Genomic DNA, 14,675 nt, shown 5'->3' on the forward strand with positions numbered 1-14,675 from the left:
TGTGTGCCTGTGTGCACGCACGTGTGTGTGTGCATGCGTTTACGTGCGTGTGTATATGTGTGAGTGCATACATGCGCACGTGTCTGTATGTGTGCATGCATTTGTGTATGTACATGTATGTGTGTGTGTGTGCATGCATGTGAGCATGCATATGTGTGTGTACATGAATGTGTGTGTGAGCGTGCATGTGTGCATGCGTGTGTGTGTACATGTATGTGTGTGTGTATGTGCGTGCATGCATGTGTGTGCGTATGTGTGTGTGTGTGTGTGTGTGTGTGCACGTGCCTGCATGTGCATACACACAGAAACGCTAATGCAGTGTAGCAGTGATGTACCCTGAATGTGAGCTGAGTTAGTCTCTCTCACTCCCTCCCTGTGCTAAACAGATGGCCTGGCTGGGAACCCCAGATCCACTGCTCATCTTTCCCTGTCTAAGCTCCAAAGTGAGTCAGACACAACCACACACACACACACACACACACATACGCACACACACACACACATACGCACACACACATACGTCACTCGGACAGAAACACAGTATACGCACACAGACATACACGTCACAGACAGACACACACACACACACACACACACACACACACACGTGTATTACCAAAATGTGGTGCACAAACATAATCCACATCAACACTCTCACACCTCCAACACGCAACTGCACACATGCGTCACACAAACACATGGGATCTGTGGAAGACTAAAAAAAGAAAGGGAGAAGGAACAAAGGGAGCGTAACAGAAAGAGATGGAGAGAGAGAGAAAGGGAAAAAGAGAGAGAATATGGACTAACTGATTTGGTGTGAAAGACTGACAATATGAATTATAAAGGTAAGAAACCCACACACACACACACACTACACAGACACACACAATGTTCAGAATGTTCTTTTATTCGGATTTTGTATTGGATCACACAATATTGGTATCAGCTGTCAAAACTCAAGTCCCCCTTTTTCCCCAACACCCCTCTCTCTTTCAAAGACTGTCTCTCCTCCGGTCCTTCTCTCCCTCTCTCTTTCCCTCTCCCTGTTTCTCAGTTTGTCTCTCCGCCTGTCCTTCTCTCCCTCTCCCTGTCTGTCTCTTCTCCTGTCCTCCACTCCCTCTCTCTCTGTCTGTCTCTCCTCTTGTCCTTTTCTCCCTCTCTCTCTCCCTCTCCTCCTGTCCCTCTCTCTCTCCTCCTGTCCTCTCTTGGTCTCTCTTCCTGTCCTTTTCTCACTCTCCTCCTGACCTCTCTCTCTCTTTCCTCCTGTCCCCTCTTGGTCTCTCCTCCTGTCCTTCTCTCTCTCCCCTCAAGTCCTCTCTCGGTCTCTCCTCCTGTTCACCTCTCCCCCTCTCTCTCCTCCTGTCCTTCTCTCCCTCACTCTCATCTCCTGTCCTTCTCTTCTCTCCCTGTGAGAGGTCCCACACTTCTCCCTCTGTGCTTTCTCATGTTCCCTTCCTCCTTTCTCAGGCGCTAAAACTCCCTCCCACACGTCCTCTCTCCCACGACACGCCAGCCACTGCACGTGCGTCTTCCTCCTCTCCCGACCCCGCACGCACCGAATAATCTCCCTCACAGCTGACTGCGTTCGCTTTGTTTGCGTGCCGATAAACTCCTCAGCACAGCCAATGTGCACATAAGGCACTCAGCCAACACAACCGCACAAACCAAACACTCATCAGCATGTACTGTGCTCAGGAGGAGAGTGACACCAGTCAGAGAAATGAGAGTATGCTGAATAACCCGGGGGGTGAGAGTATGCCCCCTCCTCTCCCTGTTTGTTTCTTGTGTCTCTGTACTTAATGCACTTCCTGTGTGGATGTCTCTGTGCCCACCCGGCCTCTCTCAGCCTGCTGGGACCACCTGGGGCCCGCTCTCTCTCTCTCTCTCACGCTCTCTCACTCGGTCATGCTCTCTCTCTGTCTCGCTCTCTCTCTCTAAAACAGCCCACACAACACATCTACTTTCATCTGCATGCACACAGATACGCACATGAAAAGACACAAACATGCACATACACAATACCAACAGGCACACACATAAACAGACATACACACACACATGCACGCACATACAAGCAGACACACACACAGACACACAAACACACACACAATCACACACACACACACGCACCCACACACGCACACACACGCACCCACACGCACCCACACGCACCCACACACGATCACACACACACACACACACGATCACACACACAATCACACACACAATCACACACACAATCACACACACAATCACACACACACACACACGCACGCACGCACACACGCACCCACACATACACACAGTCCACTCCAGACTTCCGGCACATTGTGACATTGCGGTTGCCCCTCCCTCCCTCCACTCATCCGCTCCCTGACGCGTGGGCTCCAAATGAGGCTCTCCGCTCAGAAACGCACAACAGCCTCCATACTGGGCCAATCAGGGCAGCGGGACACGGCCAATCGCAGAGAGGCAGCGGGTGACATCACGCGGCAGTCTGCGTTTGTTAGTCAGCCTCCCCCCGCATGGCGGGGCCTTGTGCCACACAGCAGGCTGCTGAAGCGTGGGACTCGCATACGGACTCACACAGGGACTCCATGTCACACGCGTGGGACTCTGTGCAGAGGGACTCCATGTCACACGCGTGGGACAGAGGGACTCCATGTAACACGTGTGGGACTCCCAAGCCCAAGCCAGGGGAGAGGACAACAGACTTTGTCTTTCTGTCCCTCCCTCCCCACTGCCCCAGGTTTACTCATGCGCGAATTCTAAATTCACATGAAAACAGTTGGATGGAAACACCAGTAGTGATGGGGACACTGTGTTGTAGAATGTACCACCTCTTTGTTGCGTTGTTGTTGTTGTTTGAGGCTGACTCACTGTGGTCATTAAAATCTGAGGGTAGGGGTGTTGAAAAGGGTTATCAGTCAACCTAATAACTGAAATGAATGTACGATAAAACTGTATCGTAGACCGAGTCTACAATTGTGCCACAGTGATTTCATACAGCCCTTCACTGTCAATTATCAGAGCCGAGAATTATTACACCACCAAAACACAGTTCACCATTTCCAGGTGCCTACCTGTACCTTGCAGTGAAATCCTCCTGGTCAGGGGTCTTCCTGGGATAATCCCTTCAGCCAAAGACGACCTGCCCCATCATACTCCTCCTAGTGAACTGAGCTTCCACAAACTGTGCAAGCAGCTCGTCAGAAGAACCAGGTGCCTCGGCTAACTACAGAATTTGCACGGATTGAAGGCTGGTTTTGAGCATAAAAATTGTGCGTGCACTTGACTTTTGAAATATACATGCAAACGAATTAAGTTTATGAAACACTGGCATATTTCACTCATAGATAACAAACATCCCCAAATTGTGTGGACATGAATGAAGTCTTCGAACAACGCAGTGGACGTCTTGTTTCGTTTAACCTGATGCTGATCATGGCGCTAGTCTAGATAAAATAGGCTACACAGACTACTTTTGTTAAGTTGATGTTTTTACAAGGGTTTGAACGATTAAAATTTGCTGTAGGCCTAACTATATCAGCAGTTTGTTAACAGGTATTGGACAGGGGTGAACTACACAATCCTGACGAGGGACACGTAAAATTACACCTGCCGGAAGGGCACACAACTGCGTTTAACCAGAGTCTGCACAGGCTAGATTAGTTAAAGCAGCACGCTAGCAAATTGCCATTCTTCTGATGTAAATATTCGGTTTTGTAAGCGTTAAAAGAAGTTGGCAGGGAATTTTCACGCAGGGCAAATAAAGCTAGCGGCCACAAATTAAATCACCACGGGTTGTTCGCCAGGCCACTTAGTTACGGCGGTTGATATTACCCCGGCGATGTCCCTTAACTATGCTATCTAGCTAGCCAATGAAAAATAAAACCGCCATAGTTCGTCTCGGTCTCGCTGTAGTAACGCGTGCCTGTTTCATTTAACGGTCAGTTTTGAATTTTGAGGCAAATAGGCACCACTAATTTTTACCCAAATCCGACAGAGTTTTTAAATGTATAATTTTAGAAGTCCAAATAGTATGATTAGGACGGATGACACAGAAACGGAAGTAGGGAAGTTTATGTTTTTCAAAACCTCAGCCGTGACGGACTCACCAACGGCAGCCTGAACTACTCACTGCTACCTGCCGTAGCTCCCTGGCATGTCCTCGCGCCACAGAGTTTACAGCTGGTGCGTAGCCTACAGTTCACAGCTGATCACACGCCTGCGCACCATGGCACTCAGCCTCAAAAGCAATCCCCCATCCATCTGAGCATTCGAAACTAAAGGATTTTCTTTTTTTTTCTTTCTTTTTTTTAAATCTGAGGATTAAAAATACATTTCCTCCTATTTAAGATCCCAGTTAAAGCTCCACTACCCCATTCAGTCCTTTCAGGCTTTTGGGCACTTGGCTCGGAATTAGTTTAGTTACTTCTGGACTATCAAGCCCATGAAAAAAATACCCAGAGCCTAATTAGACTCAGGAATAGGATGTCTCCTCAAAATCCTGAAATGAAATAAGACATACATTACATGGCCAAAAGTATGTGGACACCTGACATCCAAAATCCCATTCAAAATTATGGCCATTAATATGGGTAGAGTTGGTCCACCCTTTGCTGCAATAACAACCTCTACTCTTCTGTGAAGGCTTTAGAATGAATATTGAAGACTTGCTGCAGGGATTTGCTTCCAATCAGCCAGAAGAGCATTAGTGAGGTTGGGCAATGATTTGGCGATTAGGCCTGGCTTTCAGTTGGCTTTCCAATTGATCTCAAAGTTGTTGGATCAAGTTGAAGTCAGGGCTCTGTGCAGGCTAGTCAAGTTCTTCCACACCGTTCTAAACAAAATCATTTGCATATGGACGTCGCTGTGTGCCCGGGAGTATTGTCATGCTGAAACAGGAAAGGGATTTCCCCAAACTGTTGGAGAAGCACAGAATCGTCTAGAATGTGATTGTATGCTATAGCATTAAGATTAGCTTTCACTGGAACTAAGGGGCCTAGCCCAAACCCTGAAAAACAGCCCCAGACCAAGAGGTGTCCACATACTTTTGGTCATGCAGTGCACCAGTATTGTGTTGTTTCAGTGGATCGCTTTGGTAGTGAAGCACAATTGGGTTTTTAACTGAAACCTCTTGTGCAAAAAGACTTCCTGGTTAAATAAAGAATCAATAATTACTTGATTACCCCTAAGGGTTAGGTTTTTTAAATGAATGAGCTGATGAGTGAAACCAGGGTGGTGATGGGGCTTCGGGTATGTTTTTGAGTGACAGGGATCATTTGAAAGCGGCGGGATTGAGTCCTGGCGAGGGCCTCAGGTCATACCCCGTGTGTCGCCCTGGGCTGGTGAGGACGGAAGCTCACTGTGGAGCCTGTCTTTCTGCACTCAAACACTTCCACCTGCCCATCCACGCAGCACGGTAATTACTGCTATGAACAGAGGAAAGAATGATAGCCATAACTGTGTGGGAGGGAGAGAGCATTACAGAGAGCAGAGGACAGAGAGAGAGAGAGAGAGAGAGAGAAGAGAAGAAATATGCATTTTTCCTCATCTCTACATAGACTGTTTTTAGAAAAAGTTCAAAAAGACAAGTACACGCCCAGTCTTTTGTCAAAAGATTACATTTATTGTCTCGTTCACAAATTTTTAAAAGATGACAGCATGTCACTTTTCCTTTCATTTTTGTTTGAAACCCCCACAATAAAATTATCACAGAACTGAAAAGAATCAAAAGAAACAAATTCAAAAAAGAAACTCACAAGTGCACGCACACGCACACACACACACACACACACACACACACACGTTTCTTCTGTGTATATCTGACTTCAAGAGGCAAATGAAAGACCAAAGGGAGATAGGGATGTGTCCTGTTGTATTGTTGTTTGTTGCCATGGTGATGTCTTCGCAGAGGTGACCCGCGCAGAGCTCGCTGGCCTTGGCCTGCAGCTCTTTGTAGTGCAGGGTCCATTAGCTCTTTCAAAGCAGCACAAGCACCCCGGAAGGTGACAGCATTTTAAAAAGATTGTAAAATAAATAAATGGAACATCCAAAATGATGGACAGCAAAAAGGTAGCTCCTGTCACTATAGCTAAAGCTGCTTATCCACTCTCCCTCTCCATCTCTCTCCTCCTCTATCTCTCACTTTCTCCAACTACCTCACACTCTCTCTATCCATCACTTCCTCACTCTCTCTCTCCTTCACTCTCTCTATCCTTCTCATCTCTCTCTCCTTCACTCTCTCTATCCCTCTCCTCTCTCTCTCCTTCACTCTCTACCTCTCTCGCTTTCTCTCTCTGTCCCTCCCCTCGCTGAAGATACCCTGCAGCTCCCTGCTCTGTGTTCAGTGAGCACATCTACAGTGACCCCTGACCCCTGCGTTCTCCACACATACAGAGCGGGAGGGAGGGAGAGACAGAAATAAACAAGCAGGTGCCCAAAAGAGGAAGAGACGCCTACCTTCACCCCCACCATCACCAAGGAAACACTAAAAGCATGGGGGAGAGAGAGACGAGAGAGAGAGAGAGAGAGAGAGAGAGAGAGAGAGAGAGAGAGAGAGAGAGAGAGAAAGGGAGAGATAGACAGGGATGAAGACAGAGAGAGACAGACAGAGACAGAGTGAGACAGAGAGAGACAGAAGGAGAGAGACAAGCAGAAGGATGAATATAGACTAAAGGAGAATCCTGGAAAAGGGGAAGGTCTGCTTTTCATTTGCTCATCCTATCTTCTTCCCTTCTTCAGTCACCTGCACCATCCCCCCATCTCCTGGTCTGTCTGCCAGTCTTTCTGCCTATCCATCTGTCTGCCTGTCCATCCCTCTGTATCTGTCTGTATCTATTTGTCTGTCAGCTAATGCTTCCGTTATTCAGGTGGCAGTTAACCAGTGTAACGCATTTTTAGTGTGTCAATGAGTCACCAAATCAGTGTCAGTCTGTCAGCTGGAGTCAGCTCCCAGTATATTTGTCCATCTGTCAAACAGGGGCTGTCTTTGCCTGGACATTTGTGTCGTTTGTGCCTGGTCATTGTGCCAGTTAGGTCTGTCAGTACATCCGCCTTTTCCTGATTCTGTCCGTTCAGCTCAATCTTTCTGGAACACTTTCTAGAGTCCAGTCTCATGGTGTGTGGAGAGGTCAGGGGTCACAGGTCAGGGGTCATGGGTAAGATTAGCAGTAGCTAATCTCACTTTCCGTTACCATTACAAATCTCTGGGACAAAGTTAATGCTCTGTTTTGGGCTGGAATTAGGAAAGGAACACTGAAGAAGAACTCAAAAACAAAATGTACAGACAGTTAGTTTACTGTATTTCCATAAAGAATAAGTACAAGAATGATAAAATATGAATCAGCTGGCTGTCCAGTCCCAGCTCACACACACACACCTTTTTTTCAGAGAACATACAACACTGCATCCACCTGCACAGGTTCACTGCTCTCTAAACACAAAGGAACGCACAGCCATATTTACAGCATGTGAGATGTGAGATGTGTTTTGTATGAATGGATTGAGAATTACGAGCGACAGTTTCTATAAAAACACATTTTCTGCTTTCCTCTGTTTCTCCGGGCCAGCCCTCTCTTCGCTGTGCTTGTGTGCAAACACTTTCTGTCTCTCACACTCAGCCTCTCTCTCTCTCTCTGTCTCTCACACTCAGCCTTTTTCTCTGCTCTCTCTCAGATCTCCCTCTCTTTCTACTCCACTTTCTCCCCCTGTCTCTCCGTCTGTCAAATCCTCTTTAGCGCTTTTCTTCACCATCCTCATCTTACTACATTTCTCTGATTCTATATCTCTGTATCGCCTTCCCTCTCTCTCTATTGCTATTTCTCTCTCTCTCTCTCGCCTTCCCTCTCTCGCTATTGCTATTTCTCTCTCTCTCTCTCTCGCCTTCCCTCTCTCGCTATTGCTTTTTCTCTCTCTCTCCCTCTCTCTCTCTCTGTTTGCATATGTTGAGTGTCTCTGTGAAGTACAGTACTAGTGTCACAGCCCTGAGCAGCATTCTGCCCTCTCTCACAGTAAGCTGTCTTTCACTGCCCTGAGAACAGACACACTCTTTCTATACGATGTGTGAGTGTGTGTGTGTGTGTGTGTGTGTGTGTGCGTGTGTGAGTGTGTGTGTGTGAGTGTGAGTGTGAGTGTGAGTGTGAGTGTGTGTGTGTGTGTGTATTTTTTACAGTAAATGGACTGTTGCACAGCAGTGATGGTTGTTTTGCGGCGGCGAGGGGGAGGCGCGATGGAGCAGATCAGCGGAGTTAGCGCTAAGGTTCTGCTGCCAGTACGGTCTCTGTGGGAAACTGGTTGCCCTCGGAGACGCCTTATGGCTGCCCGTGAAAGAGATTAGCGGCCTTACAGCAACGCCAGGGCAAATCCAGAAACATCCACCACCCCCTGACCCCTAGGCCAGCGGCAGCCATGGCACAGTCGCCATGGCAACGTCCGAGGCCAGGCTAACTAGCATCAATGCTAACTAACAATTAGCACTAGCAATAACAGTAGCAGAGGCGACAGCGGCTGCAGTACATTACAGTAGCAGTACATTAGCAAAAAGAAAAAAAGCATAGAACAGAAGTAGTCATAGCTGTAGAGGTGGCACTGGTGTTAGCATTAGCATCAGCATTAGCGATAGCTGTAAAAAGCCCAGGTGACAGCACCAGGGATGTTATTACACATCAGAGTTGTTCCTGTGAATGCTGAAATACTAAAATGCTAAACAGCAACAGTAGATAGATTAGCTTTTTCAAAAAAAACATTTTTTTAAAAAGCAGTAACAGTCCAGTGCTGACTGATTTTATGCTTCCTCTACCTGTATCTGTTCTCTACCATGAGCCCCACCAGCTCAGTCTCCCTACTGCCCTCTAGTGTCTGCATCACCCCCATATGGAGGTGTAGGGGGTGGGGGTAACCTTAAAAATGGATCAAGGTACAGGTCTGCAGAAGCCGTAGAGGAAAGAAAGGGAGCACAGTTTGGAGAAAGGAGGTGGCGGTGGGAGGGGACGTCCCATCGAAGGAGAGGGTGTCCGACTGAAGGACAGACTCAGCCGAAGAGTAGATGAATGGACAAAGCGAGGAGGGAGAGGGAAACAGAGAGGAAGGAGAGCAGGGGAGAGGAGGAGGAAGAGGGAGGAAGGCCGGGAGAGTCAAAGCCGGGCGGGCACTCCAGCTCGAAGCAGCGCACGGAGGAGGCGTCCTCGTTCCCATAGTTGGCCCAGTACTCCTCTGGGTCCAGCTTGGGCAGCGCCGCCTCCTCCTCTGCCAGCTCGTACTTGGAGGGGAAGGAGGAGGAGGAGGAGGAGGTGGAGGGGCCGAGGAGGGGCTTGACCGCGAAGGGGAAGGCCTTGACGGCCTCGGAGGTCTTGGCGTAGGAGGACTTGGTGGAGGCGGCGGCCTTGGCCTTGGAGAACCACCAGCGGGTCTTGGTGCTGAAGGTGGTGGTGGTGGTGCCGGCCAGGGAGCCGGGGTCGGGCAGCGGGCAGAGGGCGAAGTCCATCTCGCGCAGGAAGCGCAGGTCCTGGCCGCGGCGGGGGGACGGAGAGGAGCACAGCACCTCGGAGCTGGACACGCGGGACTGGCGGAAGAACTCCCAGAGCGGCCGGGCCTCGCAGCCGCAGGACCAGGGGTTCCCGTTCAGCCGCAGGAACTCGATGGAGCCCAGGTCGCGCAGCGGCTGCCCGGGCAGCTCCGCCAGGGAGTTGTTGAAGAGGAAGAGCATGGTGAGCCGGCCCAGGTCGCGGAAGGCCTTGCGGTGCACCTGCCGCACGCGGTTGTCGTGCACGAGCAGGCGGTCCAGGTTGACCAGGCCCCTGAACACGTTCTCGGAGAGGGTGCGGATGCGGTTGCCGTGCAGGAAGAGCTGGCTGAGGTTGACCAGGTCGGAGAAGAGGTCGTCCTGCAGGAAGTGCAGCTGATTCTCCTGCAGGTACAGGAAGTGCAGGCTGTAGAGCTTGCGGAAGATGTCGTGGGGCAGGGCGGCCAGCCGGCAGCGGTGCATGTGCAGGCTCTGCAGCTTCTCCAGGCCCCGGAAGGCCCCGCCCTCCAGCCGGTGCAGGTGGGGGTTGTCCCCCAGGTCCAGCTCCTCCAGCTCCCTCAGCTCACTGAAGGCTCCCGCCTCAATCCAGGTGATGTTATTGGAGTAGAGCCACAGCACCTGCAGCATGAGGGGAGGGGAAGAGGCACAGAGAAAGAGGGGAGGGAAAGAGAGAAAGGGATAGAGAGGAGAGGGAAAGAGAATGATAGATAAGTATAAGATAAGTACAGTTGTATTGTGCCAAGTGGCCAAAAACATCATGTGACATTTGTTTATATGTAGACCACATCTGGGTCAAATACGTGTTTGTTTTGGATTCAAATACATTTTGACACTTTACTGATCTTGTCTGGTGTATTAGAACCAATGAAACACTCTCAAAAAATGTAAACCCCGCCTTCTGGTCACATTGGCAGGCTCAATTACACCAGGCAAGATCAACAGAGTACAGAAAAGTATTTGAATCCAAAACAAACACATATTTGACCCAGGTGTGATGTAGACTGAGTGCCCAGGTGTGATGTAGACTGAGCGCCCAGGTGTGATGTAGACTGAGCGCCCAGGTGTGATGTAGACTGAGCGCCCAGGTGCGCGTGTTGGCGCGCTCGCCTACCTGAGTCTGGAAGCCGAAGGAGTCGACCCGCAGCTCAGTGATGCGGTTGTTCTGCAGGAAGACGCGCTGCGAGTCATACGGCACGCCAGCTGGCACGGAGGTGAAGTTCTGCGCCTGGCAGCTGACCGTCATGGGGGAGGGGTAGCACACGCACAGGCGCGGGCACCCACGGGCGGGGGCCGGCTTCACCAGCACCAGCCACAGGACCAGCCACAGGGACAGACCACCTGGGGAGAGGAGAGGCACGGGGGGGGGTTAAACCATCTGACCTGCTGCTGCGCTCACACAGTCATTACAGCACGGAGGAAATAATCAGGCCAACAGAGGGAGAGGGAGAGGGGGGAAGAGAGGGAGGGGGAGAGGGAGAGAGAGAGAGAGGAGAGGAGAGAGATGGAGAGGGAGAGATTTTGGAATAACACTAATTTGGCGAGAGGAGCTGTCCAGCCTGGTGGTGCTGAAAGGTTTGGTCTGGGGAACGGTGTGAGGAGGCTCATATAAAGAGCGGGAGAAAAGCGGCGGGATTCACGTGTCAGATCCACTCATTCCAATGCACGGAGCTGTACATGGCTCGCGCAAATATTCATATTCAAATAATGCTGTTATTATTGTCGCGATGACGACTACTGTTATTGTTATTCGCCTTCAAGTTTGCTATTAATGTGCTGAAAGTTAACACTAACAGCAAACAATACAAAAGTTAAGTTCCGATCTTCAGTGGCAGAATTTACGTCAGAGCTCTGAAAACCAAAACGGCTCTGTAACTGACCCCCATAAATTTTTCACAAAGACTGTTCGGGTGTTCATGTATCAGATTACGCACGACAACAATGAAGACAACAACTCAGAATGAATAAATAAAAACGAATTCATCCGCAAGAACAACATTTTCCAGCGTGTTGCTTCTCTGACCCACCCTCAAATAACGCGACACGGTTCATTACGCGGTCCACGCTTGCTGCAAGCCAAGCGAAAAACTCTGTTTGACTATATCCTGTCCAAGAACTAAAGATTCAACAGCAATTAACTGTCTGACGTTCTTATAACTTCAAACTAATTTCATGGACATTTTCCACGATGATGCTCTAGTCTATTAGTGCCAGGCTACAGTTATACTAATAACATTCCGGTGTTTCATATAATGTTGAATAAATTGTTCCGCTGAAAAACGCGCCGAACTGATTTAGGCACCAAAATGCTTCTAAACGCGCGCCTGGGAAATTTACACCTTCAAAACTATTGGTTTGAAAAAAGACAGAACGCCAAATATGCCATTTTCCGATACAAAAAAATCACCATTCAATTCCCACCACAAACTCTTTAACGGAGTAAAGTCGTATTGTAACGTACAAGTCTCAAAAACTTCATGCGTAAAATCAGTCCACACAAAGCAACAACAAAATAGATTAATGGTTCAACATCAGTGAACAAATATAAATAAACTCAATATGTTCACAAGCATGTAACGTTTCTCTGTAAGTAGTTCTGTAATGTCTGCAAGCAGTGGCAGAAGTAAAAGTTGGAACGCGCAATTCAGTACGAAGTTTGATAGTTTTATGTAGAACCAAAGTTTCTATAAAAAAGAAACTTTGATAAATTGCTTAAAAGAGAGGCTTCAATTGTCTTCGAGGAGTTCAAACACCGCTAAACGTTCAAAGCAATAATAGTACAAATTCAAAACCCTTTTCTAACTTTCATAGAGTTTTATCTAAATAGTTCCGGTACGGTCCTGTAGTACATTTCAAGTCTCAAGAATACTTTAGAATATCTAAATAAGATACACAATTTAAGTGACTTTCCAACCAAAGCAAACCCTGTTTTATTACAGAAAACTAAATTAGCAATAGTAAGTCGAAACAATACTGAAACCACTCGGATAGGAATCGTGGGAAATAACAGCTCTTAAAACTCACTCTTGAAGGTACGAGTGCTGGAACGCCGGCAGCTCCGCGTAGTCGAGCGGGTCTCCATCCTGAACCAAAGCCGAGAGCGAGTTAGCCTGAGGCGGTGAGGAAATGCCTGCTATCTCCGCTGAAGCTCTGGTTTCCAAGTCGGTGAGTCGATGCGACTGAGCGAGTGACGGTGCTGATTCCTGGAGCCCGATTTATACCCGGAGCCGGATTGTGCCTACGGAGGTGGGCAGCGACGGAATCTCTCAAACGTAAGCAACGGGATCAGGCTGGCGCGCGGGCGGGGAGGTTGGAGGGGGGGTTCCGAGGAGATACGTAATGTAGATTAGGGAGGGAGGGAGGGACGAAAAGAGACAGAGGAAGGGAGGGAGGCACCGTGCCCGCGAGTGACTGAGCTCGCGAGGAGGACAGGAGGGCGTTGAAGCTGAGTGCGAGGCGGGAAATTCTCCATACGCTAGTTTCTTAGCTACTGGAAAAAAAACTTACGGTCTGATTCGTGCACGCCTTTATTGCGTGGCAGACAGGAAAGGAGAACAAATATGTAAGTTATGAAAGCACCAGTTGCAGACAAGAAAGGGGGCCTTAACGCGGGGATATGTTTCTATCCAGGAAGACATAGATAAATGGGTTCAGCTTTTGCACATCGCGAAGTCTCTGTTAAAACAAACGGACATATGTTTTATACACTTGTACATATTGTATATTCTAGAATTTACAATAAACGCACATTACTTGTATTCAGTATTCAAAATCTAAGTACATAGTCTATGTTCCTTTAATGCGTAATGACTAATACCATTTGAGCTGTGCGCATCTGAAGCGTGGATTATAGGCATTCTAAGTGAACGGAAACCCTATTAACCCATTAATGCCCAGAGTTTTCTCAGAGATTTCTTACATATAATCATTTGCACACAAAAAAAAATCACAGATGGAAAAAGAGTGGTAGAGACTTCGGCAACTTTAGTTGCCCGCAGACTTAAATGGGTTGAGGCACACAGTGTAAATACCGGATTTTAGCATGAGCGACAGAAACAAAGCTACTATTCGTCTTAGGCTTCGTATTCCGCTCTCCTCCAAAATGAATGGTAGGAAATAGCAGAGGGGACGACTTGTGGCTCCTCGGGGTACATAAATTTGTCTAAATTGCTCAGGCGTCATTAACGGGAGAGCGCATTGCAAACATTTTCCGCCCATCACTGTTTCCCGCTCAGAAACACTGCACCATGTTACATTTCTTTATATTGAATACATATTTATTTAGCAGACACTCTAAAGTAACAGTAGGACATTAACGGTTCTAGACAAGAAAGTGTTCCTGTAATATCACTTAAAGCACAAACGCAAGTAAATGACGGTACCTTAAAATTTATGTTTGATGCCTATGATGGATTTTTCCCGTTATACCAACTAATGCAGTGTTTGTAACTGTTACAGGAAGAGCACTGTGAATGATTTCATCGTTTTACTGTATGAGTGTGATTCTACAACACAGGGCTCACTCAGATAAGAGAAGGATCAGCACAGGCAGGAAGAAAGAGCTGGAGAAAGGAGAGTGAAAGGAACATGAAAGAAAAGGAGAGAGGGAAGGATAGGTAGTAAAATGTTCACCCATTGATGAAAATCATAACAGCTCCCCCCCTTATAGCCCCCCAGTATGAGCGGGCTCCGCTCCCCCTCCCCCAGTATGAGCGTGGCTCCCCCCCCAGTATGAGCGTGGCTCCCCCTCCCCCAGTATGACCGTGCCCCCCCCTTGCCGAGGCGGCTGGTGTGTCGTGTGCAGTGTGCTTGCTGCCAGGCTGTGGGGGTGGATCAGTGGAAACTACACGCTGTGCCGTTGGCGTTTGACCATTAGTATCAGGCACAGCGGGGCCTGGGAGCGCACCAAACCACTGACCCCCCCCCCCCACACCACCCACACCAAACCACTGACCCCCCCCCCACACCACCCACACCAAACCACTGACCCCCCCCCCCCACCACACACACACTACCACCACCACGACCCCACACCACACCACTGACCCCCCCACACCAACACACCACTGACCCACACCCCCACACAACCCGACCCCCCACACCACACACAACCACTGACCCCCCCCACACCAACACCACTGACCCCCACACC

The 14,675-nt window shown here is 48.8% G+C and overlaps 1 protein-coding gene across 1 annotated transcript; it reads right to left on the reverse strand.

Annotated features, from left to right (window-relative positions):
• Positions 1–5,609: 5,609 nt before the first annotated feature.
• rtn4rl2a (reticulon 4 receptor-like 2 a) lies at positions 5,610–12,722 on the reverse strand. The gene is made up of 3 exons (XM_064337790.1): positions 12,548–12,722; positions 10,638–10,864; positions 5,610–10,144 (listed from the first exon to the last, which is right to left on the reverse strand). Exons 1-3 carry the CDS (start codon positions 12,603–12,605, stop codon positions 9,035–9,037), a joined length of 1,395 nt encoding a protein of 464 aa, XP_064193860.1. The 5' UTR covers positions 12,606–12,722; the 3' UTR covers positions 5,610–9,034.
• Positions 12,723–14,675: the final 1,953 nt, after the last annotated feature.

This window comes from Anguilla rostrata, chromosome 5 (genome assembly GCF_018555375.3).
Source record: "Anguilla rostrata isolate EN2019 chromosome 5, ASM1855537v3, whole genome shotgun sequence".
NCBI lineage: Eukaryota > Metazoa > Chordata > Actinopteri > Anguilliformes > Anguillidae > Anguilla > Anguilla rostrata.